Source organism: Dipteris shenzhenensis, chromosome 31 (genome assembly GCF_047967505.1).
Source record: "Dipteris shenzhenensis isolate YYH24624 ecotype China chromosome 31, Dip_SZ_1.0, whole genome shotgun sequence".
Classification (NCBI taxonomy): domain Eukaryota; kingdom Viridiplantae; phylum Streptophyta; class Polypodiopsida; order Gleicheniales; family Dipteridaceae; genus Dipteris; species Dipteris shenzhenensis.
This window is the reverse complement of record NC_141626.1, coordinates 17,110,984-17,138,358: the sequence shown is the minus strand read 5'-3', so window position 1 is coordinate 17,138,358 and position 27,375 is coordinate 17,110,984. Positions and strand designations below refer to the sequence as shown.

General features: G+C 40.5%; 1 protein-coding gene across 1 annotated transcript; it reads right to left on the bottom strand.

Moving 5' to 3' along the window:
- Window positions 1–9,017: 9,017 nt before the first annotated feature.
- On the bottom strand, window positions 9,018–10,797 carry LOC147881120 (uncharacterized). Its single transcript, XM_087370166.1, has 3 exons — window positions 10,600–10,797; window positions 10,203–10,423; window positions 9,018–10,070 (listed from the first exon to the last, which is right to left on the bottom strand). The coding sequence occupies exons 2-3, from the start codon at window positions 10,384–10,386 to the stop codon at window positions 9,133–9,135; spliced, it is 1,122 nt and encodes a 373-aa protein (XP_087226292.1). The 5' UTR covers window positions 10,387–10,423; window positions 10,600–10,797; the 3' UTR covers window positions 9,018–9,132.
- Between the last annotated feature and the right edge of the window lie 16,578 nt (window positions 10,798–27,375).

Genomic DNA, 27,375 nt, shown 5'->3' with positions numbered 1-27,375 from the left:
CGATGATCAGTGAAAGATGACAATGCCAAACCAAAACAGAGAGAGGCTAGCTTGTGAAGTGAGCAAAGAATAGAAGACAATTTATCCGAAAGACAACAATGCCAAACCAAAGATGGCACAAGGTCACGTCGAGGTGCGTGCGGGTTGCAGGGCAAGGGCAAGTTGCAAGTACTTAATCTTCCAAGATTTGACGGGCTAGAGGTGTGAAAGTTCAAAATTCACGGGAGTAGCAAAATTTTTAGCCGCCCGCTGATTTTCCCTCCTATGACGATACACGTCATCAGAATTGGTTATCCCAAACAAGCGCAATGTGGCCTGAAATGCTTCAAAAATAAATAAGCCAAAGGACACGCTATCAGATTTGATGTTGTACATTATGAAATGCAATCACCTTTGGCATACTTATGAGCCATACAACAAGCAAGTGCATGGAAAAAGAAACAATTCAAAATTGTAAATAGTGTTGGATTTATTAAAAGATCTTTGCACATGCACAAATTACACATTTTCAACTTCTTCCATTTTAGGGTGAATCTAGATACCAACACTAACAACTATCAATGTTTTAAGACCACCATGCAGTAGTTCCACTAGTTTGTATTCCAAATTTTCAATTCGTTTAGGTTCTCAACAAATCAAAAAAAAATTATGGAGCGTGCCCTCAAATGAGTGTGCATCACTTTAAAACAACATTGGAGGCCTGTTAATCCATGCCTAATGTTCTCATTTAGGTGTCTTCTTGGGTTGATAAGAAGCTCATGTAGTGTACTTTTGAATGATTACTTGGTTGCATGTATATATAGAACAAAATTTTGATGTTTTTAATTAAATTGCTATATCCTTCTAGTCTTCAGGATGCATGCTTCACATGCGACATAGCACTTGTAATGCTTTAATGGTCTTGTCCAAAACTCTTATTCCATAATTTTTTGGTCTCATGTTCTAGTTTGGAATGTGTACTACAACTTGAAGACAAAGTTTGTAGAATTATGTTGAGCAATGCATAAGTTATGGGTCATGCAAGATACCTATATACAAAAAATTCCCTGAACCTCACAAAAAATGGCTACACTCAAGCAAACAATTGTAAGAAAACAATACGTCTATGCTCAACAGATAACAGGATCTCGTATGCAAGAGAGAAAAGCAGATAGTATGGAGAATCAAAAATTTGATTACTGTAAAACTGATACAATAGATGGTGCTGCCTCCCAACTGTGCGCTCTTGTGTGAGAAGCTTCTATGGCGTGCTAGAAACAGTAGAGGACGGAGGCTGGATACTAAGGAATCAGGGTTGCTGTAGCCAATGATGATGATGGGCTTCACAGGCTTGCTCTTATATAGCTACTTGTCATAGTCGGTTAGACCCGATTGGGAGACCGACCCAGTCGGCCTAAAACGGCCGACTGGAGGTCGGTCCTTAAATAGGCCACCGACCACACGTTAGAATCATGGCGTAGAATAGAGCCTCACCTATGGTGTCCGTTCGGCCCAGAGCCATCCGGGATCATCTGGGGCTCCAAACAGGCCCCGCAGCCCGAGAGTGGGCTGCCCCGAGAAATGCTCTATCTACCCTCAGTGCGGTCAGTCATGGGATGCCTTCCTGCACTTGCATGTAGCCTAGTTGGCAGTGTACCAACTCTATCTAAAGCCGTCCAGCCATCATGCCACACATGGCCCTCATCTAGTGTCCAAACCAGGACCTACTAGATAACCGAGCTACTCAAATGCCTTCTCCTCATATGGGGGGCTTACATGTAGAGTTAGCTAGTTCCTGCTGCATAGTTACACTGCATAGTTACACAAGAGTGGAGCATTGATATCTAATACCCCCCCTCAATGTCCACCCGCAAGTGAACTTACTTTTTCGGCCCAATGCCAAGTCGATGAAGATGCCTCTCCAGCAAGTCTCTTCCAAGAGCCTTCGTGAAGATGTCCACAGCATTCTCTGTAGTCAGACAGTACACCAAGTTGATCTCTCCATCCATGATGAGCTTGCGTACAAAGTGATATTGAATCTCAATTTGTTTTGTGCGAGCGTGGTACACACGGTTCTTGGCAATTGCCATGCAACTCTGATTATCACATGATAATTGCATAGGCTTGTTTTGCACTGCACCCATGTCCCCTAAAATCCTCCTCAACCACACTATCTGACAAGAGGCAAAACATGCTGATTTGTACTCAGCCTCGGTAGAAGAAAGAGCAACTGTGGGTTGCTTCTTGCTGACCCATGACATAGCTCCAGATCTAAGTGAGAAACAGTAACCTATCACTGATCTCCTGCTGTTCACGTCTCCTGCCCAATCCGAGTCACAGAATCTGGTCAAGATGTTGCCTTTGGTATAGGTGATGCCATAATCAAGTGTGCCTTTGATGTATTTCAGCACCTGCATCCCTGCCCTCTAATGGTTCTGCCGGGGCTTATTGGAAAACCTGCTTAGTACACCAGTCGCAAAACTGATGTCTGGCTGTGTGTTGCACAAGTAAATCAAACTGCCCACAAGCCTTCTATACTTCGTTTCGTCCACCAGTGGTGATGAATCCTCGTTTGAGAGCTTCACATTAACCTCCATAGGGGTGCCAACTGTCTTGCACTCAGCCATGCCAAATGCCTTCAGTATCTCTCTAGCATACTTTAGTTGTGAGATGATCTGTTTTGGCTCTTGCCAAACTTCAATCCCCAAACAAAAGTGCATCAGTCCGAGGTCTGTCATTTCAATCTCTCTTCCTAGCAACTGCTTTGTCTATGAGATCTTCTCTTCATGATTCCCTGTTATTACAAGGTCGTCCACATAAAGGACCATGATCATACACTTGCCTCCTTCTCTGTAGATATACAAATTTGCATCAGATGGGCTCCTCCTGAACCCATTTTGTAGAAAGTAGGCATCAATCTACTGGTACCATGCTCGTGGGGCCTGTTTTAGCCCGTAAAGTGCCTTCTTCAGTTTACAGACTTTACCTTCTGAACCAGGGATCACAAAACCTGGTGGTTGTTCCACGTATACCTCCTCCTTTAGATCTCCATTCAGAAAGGCGGATTTTACATCCATCCCTTTTGCCACGAGCTGAGCCTTGTATTTATCCAACGTGCCGTTGGACTTGTACTTGGTCTTGCCCACTTGGTGCCGATTACCTTGCGTTTTGGTGGTCGATCCACAAGGTCCCAAGTGTTGTTCTTCATTATGGAGCCATACTCTGACTGCATAGCCTCCATCCACCTATCATCACCCTGTGCCTCTTCAAGACACTTGGGTTCTTCAGCACAGATCACCTCTGTCATCAAAGCATAGTTGGCCAAGTGTTCTGCGCCCTTCTTTGCTCCTCTAATCTCTTGGACCGGCGGTCTTCAAATGGTTCCTCCTCAATGGTTGGAGGTTCTCTGCCGTCCAAAAGCTGCTTTACCCACTTCGGGAATGGCCATTGCTGTTGTGGTTCTGCAGGCTCTTCTTCCTCTTCTTTATCTTGAATCCTCCCAAGCACCATTGGGGGAGTTCGGTCTACTGTTGGTGGTTGTACTGGATGGATATCCTGGTCCTGGTTGTCTGGGAAGGAAGCATCCTCCTCCAATTGATGCGGCTGTTCTGAGAAGACCACATCGCGACTTACTATTACCTTCTTGGTTAGAGACGGTAACCCTTCGCCTCTTCACTGTAGCCCAAGAAAATACACTTCTGGCTCTTCGGTTTCATTTGGTCCTATTAGCATCAGGGACATGCACAAAACAATCACATCCAAAAACTCTGAAATGTGCAGCTAAAGGTTTCTTACCAGAAAAGGCCTGCAGTGGAGTCATCCCGTTCACAGCCTTCGTGTAGCTACAATTCAGAATGTAAACTGCCGTATTACATGCTTCAGCCTAGAAAGTCTTTGGCAAATCTTTCCCTTTCATCATACTCCTGCCCATTTTGCAGATGACGCGCATCTTGCACTCTGCTACTCCATTTTGCTGTGATGTATGTGGTGGGGGTTTCTGCCTCTTGATCCCGTGACTTTTGTAGTAACTTTCGAATTCATTTGATGTGAACTCACCACCTCTGTACCTTCCTCCCCGTTTCTTTCTCGTAGTCCTCGATCAGCGTCATGAAGTAGTAGGAACCACCCAAAGCTTCCATCTCCATCTTTCCGCAGAGGTCCGTGTGAATGAGCTCTAGAGGAGCCTTTGCCCTGCTGACCTCTTTAGGAAAGGGCTGCCGATGCTGCTTGCCCATTATGCAAGCTTCACATACATCGGGAAGATCTGTAATTTCTGGTAGGTCTACAATCATTCCACTTTTATGCATCTCCTTTAAAGAATTAAGGTTTAGATGACCAAACCTCTCATGCTACAACTTAGTGTTGCTCACATCAGCTCGAGCACTGAAAGCTGAGAGTTCGTACTAGATGTTGTTGCGCTGTGTACCTTTACCAATGACCTTCCCTTGAAGATCCAAAATTTGTGCGCCATTCTTATCGAAGTGAACTTTGAGGTCCCAATCCGTGATCACAAAAATGGACAAGAAGTTCCTCTTGATATCTGGCACATAAAGAACATCGGACAACTGTTTTACAACTCCATCTGACTTGAGAGCAATCGTACCTTTTCCTTTTGCTGGACATTTTGCACCATTGCCGACTGCTACCAGGATGTCATTCCCTACTGGATGTAGAGAGGTATACCAATCCTTCCGACTGGTCATGTGGCGCGATGCACCACTGTCAATAATCTAAGGTTCATCCATAGGTACATGAACTGCCTCCATGCAAATCTCCTCAATTGCTACGAATAGCTCTACTGGTATTGCCTGCATGCTGTTGCTGGACTCTTTGTTTACTCCGTTCTTCTCATTTGCAATCTTCTTCCAGCACTCATTCTGCTTGTGCCCTGCCTTGTTGCAATAAAAGCACTTGATCTTCTTCTTCCTCTTTTTATCATCAGAAGAAGATGGGTTACCAGAGTCCTTACCCTTATCTTTCTTTAATCCAGTCGAGAAAGCCGAATCTTCTCCAGTCCTCGTCTTTTGACGCATCTCCTCCTCCAGAAGCATTGCGCTGAAATCCTCAAAGTTGAGGGGCGGATTTCTATTTTGCGTATTCAGTGCCGTAACAAGACCATCATACTTTGGTGGGAGAATCCGTATGCACCTTCATGCTAGATTCTCGCTAGTGATGGTGATGCCAATCGCAGTCATGTGATCGAGCAGATTCTTCACCCTGGTGATGAACTTCTCTGCCGTTTCAAACTCCAGGCAGTTTCTCGTTCGTGAGTTGAGTCTCTAGATTCTGAATCAGCGTCTGATTCGTGGTCTTGTACTGATTTTTCAAGACCGTCCATGCCTCCTCCGCTGTGGTGACATGTTGAATTAACGCCATGACAGAATCTGTTTCAAACTCCAGACAGTTTCTTGTTCGCAAGTTGAGTCTCTAGATTCTGAATCCGCATCTGATTCGTGGTCTCGTACTGATTTTTCAAGACCGTCCATGCCCTCTCCGCTGTGGTGACATGTTGAATTAACGCCATGACAGAATCACTTACACTGCAGACAATAGAACACAGCGCATCTGCATTTCTTCTTGTCCACACGAGAATCTGATCTGCAGTTGGTACTATATGTTGTCCTGCATTGGCTAGATTCGGTCTCGCAACCGGCTTCACGTCCACCCCAGTAGCAGTATCCCAAAGCTCATATGCACTTAGGATGGTCTTAATCTTGAACTTCCAGAGTGGATAGTTAGTGCCGTCCAACTTTCCGCTTTCACCGAACGGTGGGATTCGCAATCTTGCGGGCTGGGCCATGTCTCACAATCTACTTGCAAATAGAAACACACTATCAAATCTTCTTGCTAGAGCCCAAGCTCTGATACCATGTAAGAAAACAATACAACGTCTGTGCTTAACAGATAACAGGATCTCGTATGCAAGAGAGAAAAGCAGATAGTATGGAGAATCAAAAATCTGATTACTGTAAAACTGATACAATAGATGGCGCTGCCTCCCAGCCGTGCGCTCCTGTGTGAGAAGCTTCGATGGCATGCTGGAAACATTAGAGGATGGAGGCTCGATACTAAGGAATCAGGGTTGCTGTAGCCAGTGATGATGATGGCTTCACGGGCTTGCTCTTATATAGCCACCAGTTGTAGTCGGCTAGACCCAATTGGGAGACCGACCCAGTCGGCCCAAAACGGCTGACTGGAGGTCGGTCCCGAAATAGGCCATCGACCACACGTTAGAATCGTTGCGTAGAATAGAGCAACTGAACTATAGTACCCGTTCGGCCCAGAGCCATCCGAGATCATTTGGGGCTCCAAACGGGCCCCGCAGCTCGAGAGTGGGCTACCTCAAGTAATGCTCCATCTACCCTTAGTGCGGTCAGTCATGGGATGCCTTCCCGCACTTGCATGTAGCCTAGTTGGCAGTCTGCCAACTCTAATCTAAAGCCGTCCAGCCATCAGGCCACACCTTGCTCCCATCTCGTGTCCAAACCAGGACCTACCGGATAACCGAGCTACTCAAATGCCTTCTCCTCATATGGGGGGCTTACAAGTAGAGTTAGCTGGTTCCCGCGTAGTTACACGAGAGTGGAGCATTGATATCTAACAACAATGACCCAAAGACTAAGAAACACAGTAATTGCGACCACCGAGCTGGTCAAGAACTAATGTTTATTCAATCACGTTGGTTCACGACAATCACATAACACAGTAAGTTGTCTTCTTTCTTTCTGTTGTTTCTCCTTTCAAAAACATTGCGAAAGTGTCTTTCGTTGCCGTTTCCTCTGTCTGCTTCTATTGCAAGCCATGGCAAGCTATATGTGGCCACACTGACACAATGGCAACGATCAGTCCAGAATAGACCCTCCAAAATAGAGAGAAGCTAGATTGTGAGGTGAGGAAAGAATAGAAGACAACTTACCTGAAAGACAACAATGCCAACTGTGCAAGGTCACATTGAGGTGCATGCGGAGGCAAGGCGGGGGGAGGTTGCGAGTACTTAATATTCCAAGATTCGATGGGCGGGAGATGTGAAAACTCAAAATTCATGGAAGTGGCAAAAATTTCAGCCGCGTCAGGTTTCCTTCTTCCAACACTACACATTGGCAGAACTGGATATCCCAAACAAGTGCAATGTGGCCTAAATTGCTTTAAAACACAAATAGGCCAAAGGAAACGCTATCGGGTTTGATGCTGTGTATTATGAAATGCAATTATGCTTATGAGCCATACAGCAAGGAAGTGCATGGAAAAAGAAACAATTCAAAATTGTAAATAGTGTTGGATTTATTAAAATATCTTTGCACATGGACAAAACTGCTCATTTCAACTTCTTCCATTGTAGGGTGTCAACAAAAAAAAGTTATGGTGCATGCCCTCAAATAGGTGTGCATCACTTTAGCACATTGCAAGCCCATTCACCCATACCTAGTGTTCTGATTTAGGTGTGTCCTTGGGTTGAGGAAAAGCTCACATAGTGTACTTTTGAATGATTACTTGGTTGCATGTATGTATAGAATAAAATTTCAATGTTTTTAAATAAATTTCTATATCCTATACTCTTTAAGATGCATGCTTCATATGCAACATACCACTTCTAATGCTTTAATGGTCTTTTTCCAAATTGTTATTTCATAATTTTTTGGTCTCATGTTCAAGTTTGGAATGTGTACAACTTGAAGACAAAGTTTGCCAAATTTCGTTGAGCAAAGCTGAGTGCTCTTATACATTGATAGCCATCTCTTTTTCTCCAATCCTTCACCTCCATTTTAGAGCGATAGGGTTGTCTTCCCTAGATTGCACATTCATCTTCAAGACATGGACATATATTGCCATGGTGAAATGCTACAACATGACCAGATCTGTCATTCAAAGCTCGTCGAGCCAAGTCAAAGCCTACGTATGTTTTACAACATATTCCTATCTTTGAGCTTCCTTACGTATCAATGCTTACAATACTCAAAGCTCCTTTGCCCAATCGAAAGGTTAAGATCCTGAGCCATAAACTTCATATACAACTCTATCTACTCACCCAACATGCGAGAGAGGGAGGAAGAGAGAGAGAGAGGGAGGGAGGATAGAGAGAGAGAGAGAGAGAGAGAGAGAGAGAGAGAGGGACGAAATAGAGAGATAGAGTGAGGGAGAGGTAGAGAGAGAGGGAGAGAGAGGACAGGAGAGAGAGACGCACACAAAACAAAGTGCAAGTACGAGAGGGGAGCACAAAGAGGGGAGAGAGGGAGAGCAAGAGAGAGAAAGAGACACATGAGAGAGGGAGAGACAAAAAGAGAGATAGTGGTAGAGAGAGACACACAAAAAGAGAGGAGCACAAAGAGAGAGAGAGAGAGAGAGAGAGAGAGAGAGAGAGAGAGATTATAAACCATATATATTATTTATTCATTTATTTATATTTTTAAATACATATTTAAACAAATGTGTATTTAGAATTTTGGTTTAATGAAAAAGAACTAGATTTTTTTTGAATGTGTGTGTGTGTGTGTGTGTTTGAATGCATGTATATGTTTTCCACAAATTTTCTATTGCTGAAGTTTGAGATTTATAAATTGAACTTTGAATTTTATTAAAGGCAATCTATGGTTGCAACTTCAAGACCCAACAAAGCAAGCCTCTAGCCGTCTTAACCTGGTCATGTTACTCATACATACAAAATCCAATGCATTTGAGTTAAGATTTATTATGTGTTTGTTCTTTGCATTAAATGGTTTAGGAAGCGTTTTCTATCCTAGGTACATACAAATTTTGCCTGAACATTTTGATGGCTCCCAATTCAAGTTTGGTGAAGATCCCTTAAAAAATGCGAAGTTATCATACTGTGGAGTTTTGTACAATGACTGCTCAAGAGAAACAGAGGTCAATTGTGGCGAATTTCAATTTAAAAAATAGGACGTTTTAAAACCTGGAAATTTTAAGGTGATAGTGTTTGCTTATAAGCTGCAAAATTCTAATAAAAACCTATTTCAATTATACGTGTTTTGAAAGAAAGTTGTGTGTGAACAATGAGATACGTACTCTAAAAGGCGACCTGATTTACCAACGTCGCTACACTCACAATATTGCCCTTCCACTAAACAAGACGACCGAAAAACTCGGAAAATTTTGGTTACTCTCGCTGCTGATCCTTGTGTGTGCAAGGCAATGGGCTTACAAAAGAAGGTCGAGTAGCTTGTACTCGGAGTCCCTAGACGAAGGCGAACCTCCTTCATGAGACGAAGTGGGAAAAGTTGGGCTCTCAAAATTCGTCACGGAGCCCTCTGAGTTGAAGGAGAGAGTGGAGGGACTGGAGACCCACGTACACTCCCTTTTGTTTGCTCCTGCAGATTGGACTGACAAATGGGCGGAACTGAGAGTGAGGTCTAGCTCCGGATTCTCATGAATTCCCCTCGACAGATCTTCTTGGCGCAACGAAAGATCTGCCTGCGTTCGACAATCGACGCTGAACTCGCTCGAACGATCTTCCAACCGGGGCCTCGCCATTCTCGCTGGCACCATCTGGGTTGCAGCTTCCGGTCGCCTCCGTAAGCTGCTAGCTTTAGCCGCACAGGACACATTGCTTCTTGCGTGAATCAGTACAGGATTAGAAATACCAATAAATGTCGGGCACCTTCTTGTGTTGCATTGGCGAACTAAAGCGGCGTCCGTGCAGCTCCGCCTGGCCACATCGTCGTAGTCTCGGTGTCTCTTGCATTCCGACGCTGTGGACGACAAATAATACATACCCTTCTGTACCTCGCATTTGTTGTATTCGTCCAGACTTCTTTTCTGTCGCACAGCTTGGATGCTGTTATGAAAAGATGGAGCCGATTTGGAGAGATTTGCGAAACCTAGCGCCTGGGGAAACGCGGGTGTTTTCTCGCTCTGGCCGCTTGGGATGATCAACTGGAGTTCGGTGGGAATAGTAGGCAAGGAGTTAGAGCCGATCGGCATGGCGGTCGATACGGGGCGGAGGACACCGCCTTTGAGCACAGTATCAACTGCCTCTTGACAGACATGCCAATTCCCCGACCAAAGCAGCCCGATAGCTCCATACACGGGATTCACTGTCCTCCCGCAAGCTTCATACAGAAGGGACTGAAAAAGAGCTGCAAGCAACCAAGCAGCAGGAACTTGATATCAGAATTACTTAGCGATGATTGAGAGATCATCTTCAAGCAAACGAACAGAAGATCTCAACACTTTGTGTGAAACTTTAATTTGAAGCCAAGAACTCTCACCAGCTCTCTCCGTGTCTGGAACGGCACTGATAAATTCCATCAGCCCCGCTCGCCCGAAGAACTTGGCGACGAAAACAGTAGCATGGCCTTGTGCTTCGGGGGACTGAATCCACTGCAGGCAAGGACGAAGAGCACAGGTCTCGCTGCAGCCTTTACGTAGAACGCGGCAGCCATTACAGCTCATTTTGGAGGAACGTACTGGAGACTTGCTACCCGCAGCTCTGCAAGGAAGAGGGGAGAAACTCCATCAGCTCAGCAAAGAAAGATCTAATCAAGCAGCTAGAGCTAACGTTCTTGAATGCAGCTTGAAGGCAAAGCCATGCATAGGCGCCACCTCCCATGCATGCTACAGCAAGGCAAAACGGAGCTGCACCGTTGAGCTACGAACGTCAAATACCTGAGGAGAATCGCGCTATGTATCTATAGAAGAATTGCAGCAATCTGGGGGGAGGAAGTCGACGAGCTATGGAAGCTGGCTAAGCGGGATCTCGATAATATGCCGAGGAGGAAAGCTTCCAGGCCATGAGCGAGCTCACAAGGAGGGTGTGGAAGGTGCAAAGGAGCAAAAGCTGAGGGAGAAACGAGTTGAGAAGATGAGGAGGGGGAGGATGGGGAAAGGATGGAGCGAGGGAAGGAAATGTGGGGGGAGCAAATATAGATAGAGGGGAGTAGGCAACATGGAGATCATGGATGAGAGGAGAAAGATAAGCGAGGAAGACGAAGTATCTCTTGGGAACCCGGAGGGACACGGAAAAAAAGCATACATACACATAGAGAGAGAAACTCGCGCATTTACGTGCATTTCCTGAACAAACTTGCAGCTGTCTTCTTTCAAACTATCGAATCCCGAAGAGAGAGAAAACTACCTGCTCCCTCTCTCTCTTGTATTTTCTCTCTAAAAAAAGTACACGGTCGCCTTCCACCGTGGCCACCCGGCCCCACCCATACGCCTCCGTTTCTCCGCATACCTGCCGTCCGATCTGCCGAATCCTACGGCCCCTGCCTCGCCACCTCATCCTCCTGCCACCTCGCTTTATTTTATTCACGCATTATTGGAATTCCATATCAACCCCCTTTTGCTCCCAAGGACAGATTCCAATATCCTTAATGACTCATCGTTATCACTCAAACTGCTTCCTTAACTACTCCTCATTAATGCTCGTAATCCGTATTTCCCCACATAACTATTGTGCTAAACTCTCCTCCCCCACAAGGGGGCAAAAAAAACCAAGTACATCTTAAACTAACCCTAGGTAGTTGGAGATCCCCCATTTCCTCCCCACGTCCTTATTCAATTTCCAAAGCACCATGTGCCCCTAGACCCCCCCCCCTTCTTCCTTCCGTGCCCCTACATCGCTCACCACAAACATCCAATCAAAAACCATATTTCTACACTTCTCAGGCTCACCTTGTTATTCCCCATATCATTTCGACACTCTCTTCTCTCAACCTGTACCACATCTCAGATGTGCCCACGCGTGCAACATTCAATGTTCATGCATATTCAATTCTCTCAAAATCTAACCCCAATACTGTTTAGTTTGCTTACTTATTGTCAAGGCTAAAGTTCCGTTGTCTTCATGTAGCACATGGTTCCAAACATAGAAGATAACAACTATTCTTTGTCCAAGAACTATTACGCATCTATATTTTAAAGGCCAAGTAGTACATTACATCCAGTAAAAGATGAATTCTATGAAAATTATATAAGCTACCATATCAATTGCTTGAATTTTACTCGTATGTACAATAGCAAAATCCTCCAAGTTTGTGGCATGACATAGTAGACTTCGAGTCAATGCATTTTGAAAAGGAACTTATGTCAATGTATGTGCTCACTTTGAGGTGCCTCGTAGGTAAATGCTCAATAACTGTTGAGTCTTCCATGATAGCTTAGGATAAGTGATATGAATTGAAGACCCAATTTCTTAATAAAACCCTCAATGTTTAAATACATTTTTGGCATCGATCTTTAAGCCCGAGCTAATTTGCTAAAGTGTAACATTGTCTAATGAAGGAACCTAAATAATTAGACAACTAGGTCGTAAGTACTAAATTTTAAAATATTTCTATGGTCCAACTTTGTTGGATCATACATGGGCAGGAGAATATCATCATCATTATAATTTCTTTTGTTCATGAGTATATGTGGCACGTGCACACTTAAAAATCTAAACCCTCCTCTAAAGAACTTGGACTCAAGATTTAGAGAGTGAATCTTGTGGGGAGGTATCTTCTATGCTTCACAAAACCTGGATAACAAATGAAGATAATAAGTGAATGTGCATGGTTAAATGGATTAGAATATAAGCAAATATTCATGATATAAGTTACTTTAAAAATGAGCATTCAACGATTTTGGAGGCTTTGAGATATGGAAGTGCATATAATTTTGCACATCCTTGTCTCAATGAAACATCTTTTTTGTTTAACAATACATCAATTTCCTAGCGTAGGCCACAAGTATCCCCCCTTATAGTCAGCCAAATTTTATACTTGATCCAGTTTGGCCTGACCAGCCTCTTAATATAAAAAACCCCTTTTTTAAATTTATATTAAAAAAAAGAAACATAATTTGAATGTACATTGTTGAAGATAACTATGAGCTTAGGGTTTGTTATACGAGTCATGAGACCCAAATATGAAGGCAATGGCACTCTCATATATGGTGGGCATACGCAATATTACATTATGCACTCTCCCAATTTCATTGCGTGATTAGAGTCTTGATTCTTCCAAATCTCAACACACATCTTAGGAAGGAATTAAGCAAACATGTAGGGGATGGTGGCTCAGTACCTTTGAATTTACCACTAATTATATCCCAATAAATGGTCCTCATCACTCCCCTCTTCTTTGAAAGTTGTCCTATTGAAAGTCTTTGTAAAGAAGAGGATTCCAAGGAAAGCTTACTTGGCATCTAGTTGTGGTGTACTTGTTTTCTTTTCACCAGAGAGTCTCTATGTGGGGTTATGATGATGACCATGATTTGGAGATCTCCAAAATGACCATGGTTTCATAGTTGTTTTACAGCTACCAACTACCCTCATCTATTCCCCATTTGTTAATGTTTGCTTAGTGATCCTTCCATTTTCTTCCTTTGATTGCTTCTTATGTTTGGCATGCTTCTAGCGATTCTAGGCTTATTCTGATTCCCCAATCTATGTAGTAAGGCAATCCTTAGTGCCTTCTTGGGAGGGAGAGTTTTGTAGGAACAAGAAAGAGCATTCTAGAGTTTTGAAACCTTAAACTAAAAGACAAAAGAAAGAACTAGCATTTAAGCTAAACAAAGCCAAGGGAGGGAAAGTCCTCCCTCCTCTAGGCTAAGCTTATTGTTATGGCAGATTGATTGTTACCAAATTACCTATTAAAGAAAGGCTAGCTAAATGGAACCCAAAGGTTTCACCCATGTGCCCTCTGTGCCTATAAGAAAGGAAACTCATATGCATGCATTATGTGATTGCTTGCCAACGTATAGGTTATGGAAATGAGTTTACAGATGACTAGCTAACCACTCAGTTTTCATTTAACTATCATGGAAAACCGCCCTGCTAGGTGACAAAAGTACAATGAATGATATAGAATATTCAATGTGGCAACTATTCAGAGCAACAGTGATAGCCCTTGTTTTGAAGAGGCGTAATAGGATAGTCTTCAACAAAGGTCATCGTGGACATCTCACCCTCCAAGAAATCTTGGATAATGTTGCCATTTTTTTGAGATATTTTGATAAGTTGCCGGCTTATAGCCAAATTGTTGTGATTGTAAGGTTAACATGAATCTGCAGATAGTATAAGCTTAGCTAATCTCCACCCACCCTACATAGGGAGGTCGTACCCCCCCCCCCCCCCCTTTTTGTATTTTTCTCTCTTTAATAAAGTTTTCCCTTCTCGCAAAAGATTTACCAAATTTTTTAAAAATTTGACAAGTTTATTTTTTATTTTTGGAAAAGATTCACAAAAGGCTTTAAGTCACTTGCTTTAAATTGAATAGAAAGGTAGTAAAATTCACACTAGTGTGGGCTTGCTAAGAGCCTGTTCACACGGAAGGGGCGGTTTGCAAACCACCCTATCCCTGTGAAGGTTGACCAGTAACTAGGTTTTACTGCTAGCCCCTACTCCGGAGCAGGGGCTCGAACCGCGATAGGTTTTCCCTCCAAAACCACTACATGTGAACCTAGCATCGAGCATGGCAACCCATCCCTTTCGCATGAAAACTCTAATAAATACACTAGAACTTGAAGTCCCCTTAAATTTTGTTAAGATTAGGGGACATTGTGTTTTTTTAAAAAAATGTACCCAATTAGTAGACCCATAAGAAAGTGGGACTTCTAGATAAAGTGATGACATTATAGAAAACCCAAGAATAGAAGACGAACAGGGTGGGACTTCTAGATATAGTGACGACATTAGAATTTAGAAGAGTAGGCAACGTAAAGGCAGGCCTCATAAGTGCGAAAGGCCCTTTGTATTGTCCTTTGATAAAGAGAGAGACAATATTGAAATTGGACAGAATTAAAAATTCACGTCATCACGTGTGTAATATATAAAGACAATCTCTGATGTTAACGGGCGCACGGGAGTGTGATGTGACGTGGACGGCCCCCACCTTTGAGCGCTATACTGCTACAGGTTATATGTGCTGTAGAGCGTATTCGAAGAGATACGTACAGAGTTTCGAGTGCGTATATACGCGACTACGTTTACGGTATAGCTATTAGTTAAAGGATAAGGTGCGGCGCCCCGAGGCCGCTCCAGCCCAAAAGAGCCGGCAAATTACGAGTACGTCCCTACGGATGCCACGTCACTCCTACGTAATGAGATACCCCGTATAAATTAACCTAAAGCTTTACCCCCCCCCTTTTTAATCGAAGTGGAGCCTTCTGTAACTTACCTTATTCTTATGTTTTGGGCGCATGCATTGAAATCGTCATTGCACCCCCATGGCCCCTCACTCCCTTAACCCTATGGTCCAGATTCCCTAACTTGAATCGGTCTCCCTCCCCTTTTTCTTTATGCCGCAAACCTCCAACGTACCTCCATGAGTGAGGGGATTCTTTTCCTTCACTTTTGGGCCGACGATGCTCATTTTTGGTCTCAAAGTGGAGCCAGGCCATGCTTGAAGTGATTTTTGTTCTATATTTCTTAGCCTCCCTTTAGTGCACTACATCATGTCTTTGTTGTCGATTAGAATTTTAAAAAGATATTCATTATTTTGGAAGGTGGGCCTTTCTGTAAGATTGCAATTATTCCTCGTCACTCTCAATGGGTGGAAGCTATCTAAAGAATGGAGCATATTTCCAAGAGATCACAATAGTGTACACTCAAGTATACGATGTGTAGGCCACCATAAGATGTCCATATCCCCAAACTATAGAAGATTTTCAAAGATGATTGAGGGGCATTGCCATGCTTAAATTTCATGTTTGTTTGATAGGACTAGTGATTCCTTGTCAACGATTAGCTCCTACGAGCATTATTTAGTTTGCCACTGTGACCTTTAAATAGAGGCAGCTTAGTGATAAGTAAAGTATTCGAGGTCGCATTTATGATCTAGCCTTACTTTGGAATGTTGTCTTCTCGTTGTCTTATAAGACGAGGCCCCACGAGCTAGCGATAAATGAAACAATTAAAATACAATCATTTTTTAAAGGTCATCAGCGTTTTTGTTTAAGTATTTAAAGCTATATGTGATGAAAACTATGTTGTTTTGTTCTCTAACATTCTTTATGCTTATATATACCAAATACTCGAGACCAATGGAAAGAATTTATCATATACAAAAGTAGTACTTAATAGTTTAGGAAGCATAGGATAGTCTTTTAGTCTAGAACACAAGCTCCTATCTATCTTGAAAAGATTTCAAGGGATTCTGGATACTACATAGTTTATAATAAAAGGAGTAAAGACCACACTATGGCTACTTGTAAATGAAATCGAATTAATTAGTCTAGAAGCAAGATTCTAACTTTATTACCATATATCAATGTGATTGACAATAGCACCTTTGAATTTATCCTCTTAGAAAAGTGTTCACTCGTTTTGTTTCCCATGTTATTAAGATGCCTACCAAAAAGAATAAGTGAAGGAGTTTCTACCTTCAAAGTACATTACTTGGAGGAGAACAGTCATGCTCTTCATGAGAGCACTCTACTTCTTAAAAGCCAAGTTTGTGGACTATTACTATATATTACACGATTCCAAGGATGTATTACATGTATCCCTCAAGGTTAGTTTTAAATAAATTATAGAGAATAATTGTAGAAGCATAAAAATCAAGAAGAATATTAAGTTTCAAAAATCATATCTATTTTCAACAAGTTAACTAGCATCATCAAGGAACTCATTCGAAGTGCCATTTGATGTTAATGACATGGATAATCCAAGTTAGATGTGCATCTTTAACTAACATTTAAAGAATGTTAAAATCACCTAGTTATCATATTTATGATGATTTTATGTGATTACATGTCACTGCTTTCAACATCATTAATGTTAACTTTACCAAAGTATTAATTTGATACCATTTGAATGATCATTGCCCATATATACACGTATCAGTTGAGAGAGCCAAGAAGCTATGGGATGTAAAAAATTTGTGTTAATACAAACTACATGATGAAAATCATGTGTAACATTTTGGATTACTTGTATATTTTTAATATCATTCCTAATGAAGAATCTCAAATGTGATTATTTAGTACTTCATATTGTGGTCCTAGTGGAATGATAACAAACCTATTATCTAATCAAATTTTATATCCTCTTACTAGTATATTATATACACAACACGAGTACCCAAAATATATTTTGTGTTCTTAAACCCCCGAAGTACCTTGACAAATGAAATAAGGATCGCTAAAAGAGGCATCAATTAAGATTGTCCAGCTTTCAAGGGACACTAAAAACCTTGGATGGTCTATTTGGATAAGACTTCCAACCTTCAAGGGGATAAGAAAATCCTTAGATTGATGACAAAAATCTTAGGTAATTTAGTTATATAAAACCAGCAATCTTCAAAGGGATAACAAATTAGATACTTGGGCCACAAAAATGTACATAATCTAAAACTTGAGCACAACAAATATCTAGAAAAATAAGTAAAAATATCATTTCACAAGTTTGATATAGAGGAAATTTGGCCATCATAAATTTGCTTAATTTATAATTGCAACACCAACCTATTATTTTCATTTGGATACAAAAAGTTATTGAGTCCCAACCTCTTTTAACTCAAATAAATACTTTGCCAATATTTTCCAAATGTTTCACTTCGTTCAACCACAAAGCTTGCATAATCAAAGGACGATTTCGTTTTTATTTTGTGTGATACTTGAAACTTCTATCATGCATATAAGTTTTAAATGTTCACTAATGAAGTATTGTCGACAAATTCATATCTATGCTTTTGAAATAAATAACATACTAATTGCTTTGCCAAATAATTACCCATATAGCTATATTAATTTTGATATGCATGTTCAAATTTCCTATCTTTAATTCATTTGAAATGACACGCAATATTTGAAAGCAACTTCCATACCTCATCTCTTGATATGCTATATATGTCTTACATTTTGAATTACAACTTTAAATATATGTATTTAACCACCACCATTACTGTCCCATTACTCCTCCTACATATTTTAATCATGAATAGGTTTAAAGTAGTAGAGATTTCATTCACTACATTACTACATTTTGAGATCTGAGAAAGTCTATGCAAGTTTTGGATATCCTAGATGTGGTTTGCTTGTCTAACAAGGTATTTGTTCAGGAAAGAGAAGGCAATTTGAGAGAAATAGGAGAGTCCCAAGTCTAATGCTTACCTCAAAGTTGAGAAACTAGAGTACATCAGAGAACTCAAGAGATTCCTATGATTTGTGAGAGTACCTAAATCCAAATGCATGTAAGAGTTTTCCATATATGTAATAGAGAAAGGACCCGCGAGAGCACAAAGTCAAAACAACATAAAAGTATCTAAAATTTGGCTAAGATTCCATTTACATAAAACTTTAGGAGGCCACTAGAATTTGTGTATAATATTGAGATTTAAAGTGTACAACAAGGATTTGTTTTTTTTGTTCTTTATCTAATTAAATGATCAAGTTTGTTCTTTGATTGTAAAAGTTGAGGAAATGTCAAATTTTGCAGCAAGGCGAAAGTAATCCGGGTAGCTTATTGTACTAGAGGCAAACACCATGTGGTAAAGGCAAAAACCACAGGGTATGTTAGACACATATATAGACATGGTAATCAACATACAAAAATAGGCATGGGATGGCATGTCACCTTTTTTCACATCCCACTCTTTGTTAAGTAAGCACCTGTTTGTTCAATGATCATTTGAGGCATCATGCTCTATTAACAAATGTCTGTATTTCACACACTGCTTGCACGAAGGTCCATAGTATTTTGAGGTTATATCTAAAAATTTATACACATTTATTATCATTTTTAATACACTATCTACAAATTTTGATTTGTAATGTTTCATGTAAGCCAATTTTTTTTAGATGGGCAACTATCCAATCATCTTTTCCCCTATCGACATAAATGGATGATTGCAAACGTGGTAATCTACTTAGACAAAATAGGCATGGGATGACATGTCACATTTTCTCATGTCCCACTCTTTCTCAAGTAAGCATATATTTGCAATTGCTATGATCATGTGAGACATCATCCATCGTTGATGAGATGGATGTCAGTATTTCACACACCGTAGCGCAATAGCTAACAATGCCTTGCATGGATGAGTACAATGTGCTAAAAATACATGAGTTATTTCTTACTACATATCTTCATTCCTCTATTTTCCTACATATTGAGAACACTAGAGCCTAGTTAGATTATGTTATTTTAGCTTTTGTATCATGCTAGAAAAATCCTAAATAATGTAATTGGTTTCTTGTCTATAATGTATTTAATCGATATCACATCATGCATTCAAACCAAGCACGTGTCTGAAAATTTCCTAAAAATTTCTAACATGTATAATTTGTAGGTAGACATAGACCAGCATGCATGAGCCACACAATTAGCTAGACTATGAATGGTTTAATACGGAGGCTGGCATAAGCAAGCCTCACAATCGCTCCAAAGTCTAAAAATTAAAAAAAATTAGAAATTAGATCAAATTAAGTAAATATATGAATATAAATATAAATGCAAACATGTGTGTGTGTGTGTGTATGTCACATTGCATATATACATACATATATATAACACACACACACACACACACACACACATATATATGTATATATATATGCAATGTCACATACACACACACACACATGTCTGCATTTATATTTATATTCATATGTATGTATGTATGTATGTATGTATGTATGTATATGTATATGTATATATGTATATATGTATATGCATATGCATATGTATATGCATATGCATATGTATACGTATATGTATTTGTATATATGTATACATATATGTATATGTATATGTATATGTATATGTATACGTATGTGTATGTTTTTATGTATGTATGTATGTACGTACGTACACACGCACACATGTTTTATATATATATATATATATATATTATCAATGTGTGGGTTGACATAGGTCAACATAAGTGAACCTCACAACCGATATAAAAATCTTTTCTTTTTAAAAGAAACTATTATCTCTTGATTTCATGTGAAATAATACTATTGATATATAGTTACAAAATGTCAATGCTATCAACTCACTAATGTCATATCAAAGTTTAGCATCTTTAAATTATTTAAAAAAATTATCCTACCTATTAAAATTTAAAAAAATAGAAATAATCTACATGTATAAGCTATACATAGTTAACCAAAAACATTGCTATTTATATCTATGTGTGGGTTACTACAAGCTAGCAAAAGTGAGACACAAAATCTAGTTATGATATTTTTTGGAAGGTTAGACGAAAACTAACAAATTCAATTTGAAGCTTTGTTAGTTCTATTTAAATCATGTGTGTGTGTGTGTGTGTGTGTGTGTATGTGTGTCCTTCCATCCCAATGTATGCCTCTTCCTCCATCCAAAAAATGTCAAGCTCTTTGCCCTCTTACCAATGCATGGATAAATCACCAACCCCTATGCCTACGGTAGATCATGTCTTGTGTAGCGCGCTCCTTCCACAACCAAATCAACAAGCTGCGCTATGCAAAAAAATGTATGAGCATAGCAAAAAGCTGGGGGTATATTAGTGAGACCTCACATAACCTGCCCATCTCTACAGCATTATGGGCCACCAAAGTCCAAGTAGAAAGCAATGGCGATCCCCTAAATGTAGCACCAATGTGTGCTATATTGCCTTGAAGTACACGGGTCCTGTGTTTTCCTGCACCATCTTTATCCAGGGGCTAACAAAGCTCGAAAAAATATAATGACCTCATCTTCTCATGTAGTCAAAGGCTGCTAGACTCAGATTGCTTGTGAGGGCAGTAGCAAACTCCAGCTCTCTGCTTATGTATGCTCCCTCCAAGGTCTTGAAATGTTCTCATGCTGCTAGCAGGTGCTTAAATCATCATATTCCATTACACATAGTATTATGTTAACTCAGAGGTGTTCGAACAGTCATATATTCCCATTACTGTCATGCCTCATAGTATTGCAAGCATATGCTATTGAAGCTAAATGGTCTATCTACACGATCTTCAAAGGGGAGGTTTGAGCAAGAAACGGATGAACCTCCATGCAAGTCGAGCTTTGACAGAAGGTTACAAGACTATCTCACGTGAAAGAAGCATAACTTGAATACATGGTTGGGATCCATTCAAATGATAGGAAGATTGATGGGCCACTACGTGCTCACACAGAGAGACAACCCCCCAAGCTGGGCTAGTGCACTTGGGGGTGTAGTATCCAAGCTAGGAAGTGAGAAGGGAATGTATCAGGCTGAGCAAAGGTCGAAAGGCTATTCTGCATGAGTCCTTGCACTCAACTATCTATGGTAAGCACGAGATAGTCTTGATTTGTGTGGGCTTCAATCCCTAGGGTTTGGTAGGAGGGGAAGATGTACTTCCTCATTCTAAAGATGACATTCCTGTAGGTTAATGTGTAATGCACCATCGATATCGAATTTTGCATCAGGATTCATCTATGGGGACGTTCTTGAGCCTTTATTTTGTCCTTGTGAAGATATTTTGTCCTTGTGCATATATAGTGACTTAGTGAATGCTTCCTTGAGCTATGTGCTCAAGTACGATGTCAATCCCAATGTCTCTTCCTAGCCCTTGATCTTTGGTCTATCAGATCCAAGGGAGAATAATTACCTTGAGCTTCACACTCTTCTAGTCCTTCTATAGTTTCTTGGTCGTGTCATAACGATTAGCCAAATCTACATTCTCAATGCCATTAGTAGGGTAGGAGTACTCTCGAGTGCTAATAACTCTCAGTCCCTATCTATTTTAGGTCATGACTCATTATAAATTGTGTATAGTACTCTATCCATCTCTGCCAACCATTTCAATTATTTAGGTTCTCTCCTGTGTAATTGGAAGTTTAATTGCATCTCAAATGGTCAAATATATCATGTACCCTTCACATTTATAAGGCTTCCAAATTACAATGATCCCCGTTCATATTTTAGAAAACTTCAAGAGATCATACCTCCAAATTCATCAATTAAAGGAGGGTGAAGGTGGGGCATGGTGCTTTCGACACATAAGCTTAACAAATAGAAAGAATCCTGAGCTCCAAGAAGTGATCCAAACCTTTTCAAGTAATGTGCAAAAAATATATATACAAAAATCTATCTCACTTCTACTCTCATGTAGAGTACCTTTTCTAAATGCATGCTAATAATCTAATTCATGGCAGATGTCCACACGTGATCTTTGCATATAGGATTCCCTCCTTATTAATTCATTCCATTGTGGAAAAATAAATATTGTTCGAGCCATGAGGACAATTGTTGTATAGTTGTGGTCATCCATAAATTGTCCAAGCAATATAGGTGTGGTCATACATCTAATTAACTGTAGCTTTGATTCCTACAAATATAGAGTAGCTTTGAAAAGTTAGAGACATGATTTCCACAAATCTAAGGGTCTAGTCTTGATAAATCTCAAACCATGGTAAAGCTATCGAGGTTATATCCCAAATCTTTTGGTTGACCTATCATAAGTAGAAAAAAGTCCCATAATCTAGTGTACTAAAGTTTAAATTCTTAAAGTCTTAGCAACATCTTGAAAACACAGTGCTCCCCAAGGGGATGTGTCAGTAATTGTCATCATTATCATTACTGTCATTATCATTAAAGTACTGATAAACCCCAAGTACTACAAGGGTCCCCAAGAGGATGTGTGTGTGTGTTTTGCACGCACACACACATACACATGTACGTATGTACGTATGTATGTATATATGTATGTATGTATGCACATACATGCATGCATGAATACACACACACACGCACGCTTGCACACGCGCGCACACACACACACAATATTATATGATACTACATGGTAATAGTTACTATTTGCTATGTGGTAATTTGTTACCACCATGCAGATATAAATGACATGAACAATAAAATCAAAACACCATGTAGTAAAAGTAAAAAATGGAGTTTATATTTACCACATGGTAGTCCATTGTAAATGGTCCTTGTTTTAAATCCCACCTAGGCTAAAATTGTAAAAAGGGAGTTTTCTTGAAAAGAACATTTACATTTGATTGAGGTATTGATTTCAATTAGCAAATTAAAAATTCCCTAGCAACCAATATGAATATGAAGCCTTAAAAGTGCAAAAAATTTACTCAAATTAAGGCCTTTACAAAGTATCATAATCATTCAACACTTTGACATCTGCTAGAAGCCGACCAATGCATCTTTATTTACACTTGCACATCATGCATTAGCAAAAATAAGGAAATTATAATGTCCACTCATACAAATGACATTTGACCCACATGTAAATTTACAAGAATGTGAAACATACTCAAATTAAGGCCTCTACAAAGTATAATACCCATATGATGCTTTGATATATGCTCAAATCCCACCGATACATATTTCCTTAAACCTATACATTGTTGAGATATGGTGTCATGAGCACATAGATTAAAAGGCTAAGGTATGGTATAGGAAAGAATTAAAGTAGCCACCCTAGGATGTGGACTACATGATGTGGAGATGTGGATTGAGGATATCCACAAGGAGAGATGTGGATGAGAGGATCCCACATGGTTTGACTATTCTAAAGGCTCTCTCTATATAAGAAGCCTATCATGTATTGTTAAAAACACACACATTGCAAGAGATATAGATTTGCAATCTCCCTCTCATGTCTTATTTAGTGTGCTTTGAGCCTCCTTAGTTCTTCTACTAATCTTGTGTGCACTAGGCTTAGTGGCGATCACATGCTGGCTCCTTGACATGGTATCAGAGCATAGGTTGCCCACAAGCCTAGGTAGTTTAGAGTGAGTGGCACACTCTTATCTTGATGTTAGGAAGAGTTTGTGAAATTATGTCCATGAGGTTCCGTGTGAGAGAGAGTGTTCATTTCAAGAGAAAGAGAGTGAATTGTTATCCTATTGTTTGAGAGAGAGCGCCCGAAGCTCTACCTACACACCCATGTCCAGCATTTTAGTATTGAGGTTCCTTATATAAGTTCTCATAGACTCTCTTTTGTGAGATTGTTTATTTTATGTGCGTCTTGAGAAAGTAAGGTTCAAGGTTTGCTTTCTCTGTTACTGTTCCAGTTTTGGTGAGCCTCATCAACTACCTACCTCTAGTCCATAACTCTCGACTTCAAAGCTCTGCAACGCCTCACATCTAGAGAGAAGGCTTTAAGCCCAAGCTCCTACGTGACTACAGCAGCCCACTACGCTTCATGCCAAGCCCACTACGATAAGGTCTCCTGCTATCTGCAGCTCTACTCAGCTCACGGGTGCAACGCTCTACCTACAACTAAAGCCTCATGGCTAGCCCTTAGCAAGCCAGAACTAAGGCTCTAAAGCTCCTCAAGTCTATAAAGACCTCGGGGGGGTCACTCATCATATGTAACCCTATCACGTGAGTTCAACAGAAGGATATTTTTTATTTCTAAAATTTATATAAATAAATATACATAAGGCACTATTTAAAATAGTTTTGGAAAAAATTTACAGATTTGTATAGAAAAGGGGTACATTTTATTAATGAAAAATTTACAGATAAGGAATTTTAGAAATAGGCCTTGAACGCATGTGATATAGAGGGTTTATACATAGTGAACCCCCCGAGATAAAGACCTCCAGCCTCGACTCTCTGCAACGATACACAACGCAGAGCCAGCGACTGACTCCAAGCTCTTCCATCGACTTTCAGCAATCTTCTACGGCTCCCAATGACTCAAAGGTGCAGTAGCCTGGCTTACTCCATCGATGAGCGAGACAACACCCGCATGAGCAGCTCCAAGCCTCTCCAAGTGCTCTTCAACATCGACAAATTGCCTACTGCTCTAGAGCGGCGTGAACATGAGGTTGAGGGTCTCCATGATGAGGACATGCACCTTGTGAGGATGGGCAATGGAGAAACTAGCTCCACAGAAGCATAGTGAAAGGATGCGCTCCCAAATTGCGCTCCTCTTTGTCTTTTGCTTCATTAGTTCCAACCGATCCCGATCCTCTCCTTCACAATAGCCAGCCTATCTCTCCATGAATTCAAAGAGAGTGAAACTCATCCTAGTGGCAGTGAGTAAATGCATCAGGTGCCATTGGGAGGGAGGTCCATGGAACCGGCCTAACGGAACGTCACAAATGCCTGACAACGAAGGAAGAGATATGGGAAGTGGTTGCTGATCTGCGAAAGAAAGCCGCAGCTCAATTGATCGAAGCAACTACAGAATGGCCACGCTTCAATGTTAATTTTAGGCGAAAAGAAATGAATGTCGTGAACGACGACGCAGTTCAGCAACAAGCAAGCTCCATACACAAAGTTTCCAAGGTCAACAAAAAAAATGACACGTGGCAGATAAGGTTAGTAAACCTTGTAGGTGTGGTTAGGTAAGGTTAACACATGGCAACTCAACCCACACTAAGCCATGGTTAGAAGTGGTTAAGTTAGCAAGGCTAGGTTGAGTAATTGGACCATAGTTAAGTTTTCTTAACCTTGGGTTAACTCATTTGGGTCAAAAGACGGCCACATGTTAGCAGTGCCACCTAAGCACAGAGGCCCTTGTGAAGCACAATTTGAATTCTGCATGTGAATCTCTATGCCACATCATCAAAGGCCCTCTTCTTCACAAAAGCTCTACGCGTCTGTCATGTCAGAATCATTGTATGCAATTAGACACTGCCAATATTGAAAGAAATCAATTGGTAAGACCTTTGCAACAAATGAAAAAGCAACGCATGAATGTAGAAAGCATGCCAAAAGCACAAGTGTATGAGATGACCATAGCCCGAAAGCATGGCATCCACACATAAAGCATCAAGGCATATGGTAGAACAAAGCATCATGTAGGTAGCTACACCAAGCAAAGAAGCAAACGAGTCGTCATCAAGCCATGAGCCAAAAGATGACATAAATGGAATGTATTGAGAAGCAAAAATCTTGCCAACCTTGCCTATGTTTTGTAATCAAACCTGACCACCTGAGAGTAGCTATGAAAGCACCCAGGGGAGGTATTGACATGTAAAAGCCACACTTGACCACCTTAAGTAGCAATGCATGCACTAAGGGGAGGTGATGGATTTGTAACTCACATCTGACCACCTTGCAGTAGCCAAAGGATCATGGCACCAAGGGGAGGTGTTGAGATATGGTGCCATGAGCGCATAGATTAAAAGACTAAGGTATGGTATAGGAAAGAATTAAAGTAGCCACCCTAGGATGTGGACTACATGATGTGGAGATGTGGATTGAGGATATCCACAAGGAGAGATGTGGATGAGAGGATCCCACATGGTTTGACTATTCTAAAGGCTCTCTCTATATAAGAAGCCTATCATGTATTGTTGAGAACACACACATTGCAAGAGATATAGATTTGCAATCTCCCTCTCATGTCTTATTTAGTGTGCTTTGAGCCTCCTTAGTTCTTCTACTAATCTTGTGTGCACTAGGCTTAGTGGCGATCACATGCTGGCTCCTTGACATACATTATGCATGGAGGGAAAAAAGGAAATGCACATGCTCACCCATATAGAAAACACAATAACCACATGTAAGTTAGAAATCATGTGAAACACACTCCGGTAAAGACCTCTACAAAGTATAATAAATAATAACCACATGAAAATTTGAAAGCATGTGAAAAGCACTCGAAAATTTGAAAGCATGTGAAAAGCACTAAAATAAGACCATTATATAGAGTACCATACACACTAGTAAACACTTTTACATACACGAGAAGCCCATTGATCATATTTCCTTGCACTTAACATATGTCAAAATGCCAAATTGGTGTAATGATTTGCTAAGACCTTAGTTTGAGTAAGCATCACCCACACTAAACATTTTATACACGAGAAGAACTCTAATAAGTCCTATATGGAGTATCATACACACTAAACACTTTTACATACATGAGAAGCCCACTGATGCATATTTCCTTGCACTTAACATATTTCAAAATGCCAAATTGGTATAATACTTTGCGAAGACCTTAGTTTGAGTAAGTCTCATGTGATTAAGAATTTCATGTGGCTATGATGTAATTTGTATAAGTGTTCATACATATTTCTTTATTTTTAACATTGCATGATGTATAAGTGCAAGGAAATGTGCATCAGTGGGATTCTAGCTTATGTTGTGTCAACAATATAGGATCTTAGAAGTCCTCAAGTGGTGGAAGTTCTCAATGGAGAGAAAATGCAAGAACAAAACATGGGAGACAGAGAGCAAGATTCTCTAACTCTAACCCTTGGATTTCATTCCACACTACACACTTTAAATGCAACCAACATCCTTATCCCCTAATCCACTCATCCACTCCTCATTTTTTTATCCACATGCCAAACCCACATGCCCAAGCTACATGTCTTGTTTACATTACAAAGATATTTCAACATCCCCTCTCAATGCTAACATGCGATGAGCATTGGACTCATCTTCATGGACTCATCTTCAATGCATACAAGGTGACGTGCTTACATAATTGCATGACTCTTAGGGTTTCTTGCAATTGTCCACAAGATGACTAGTCTCTCCATGGGTATGACACTTTTTGCATGATTTGTAT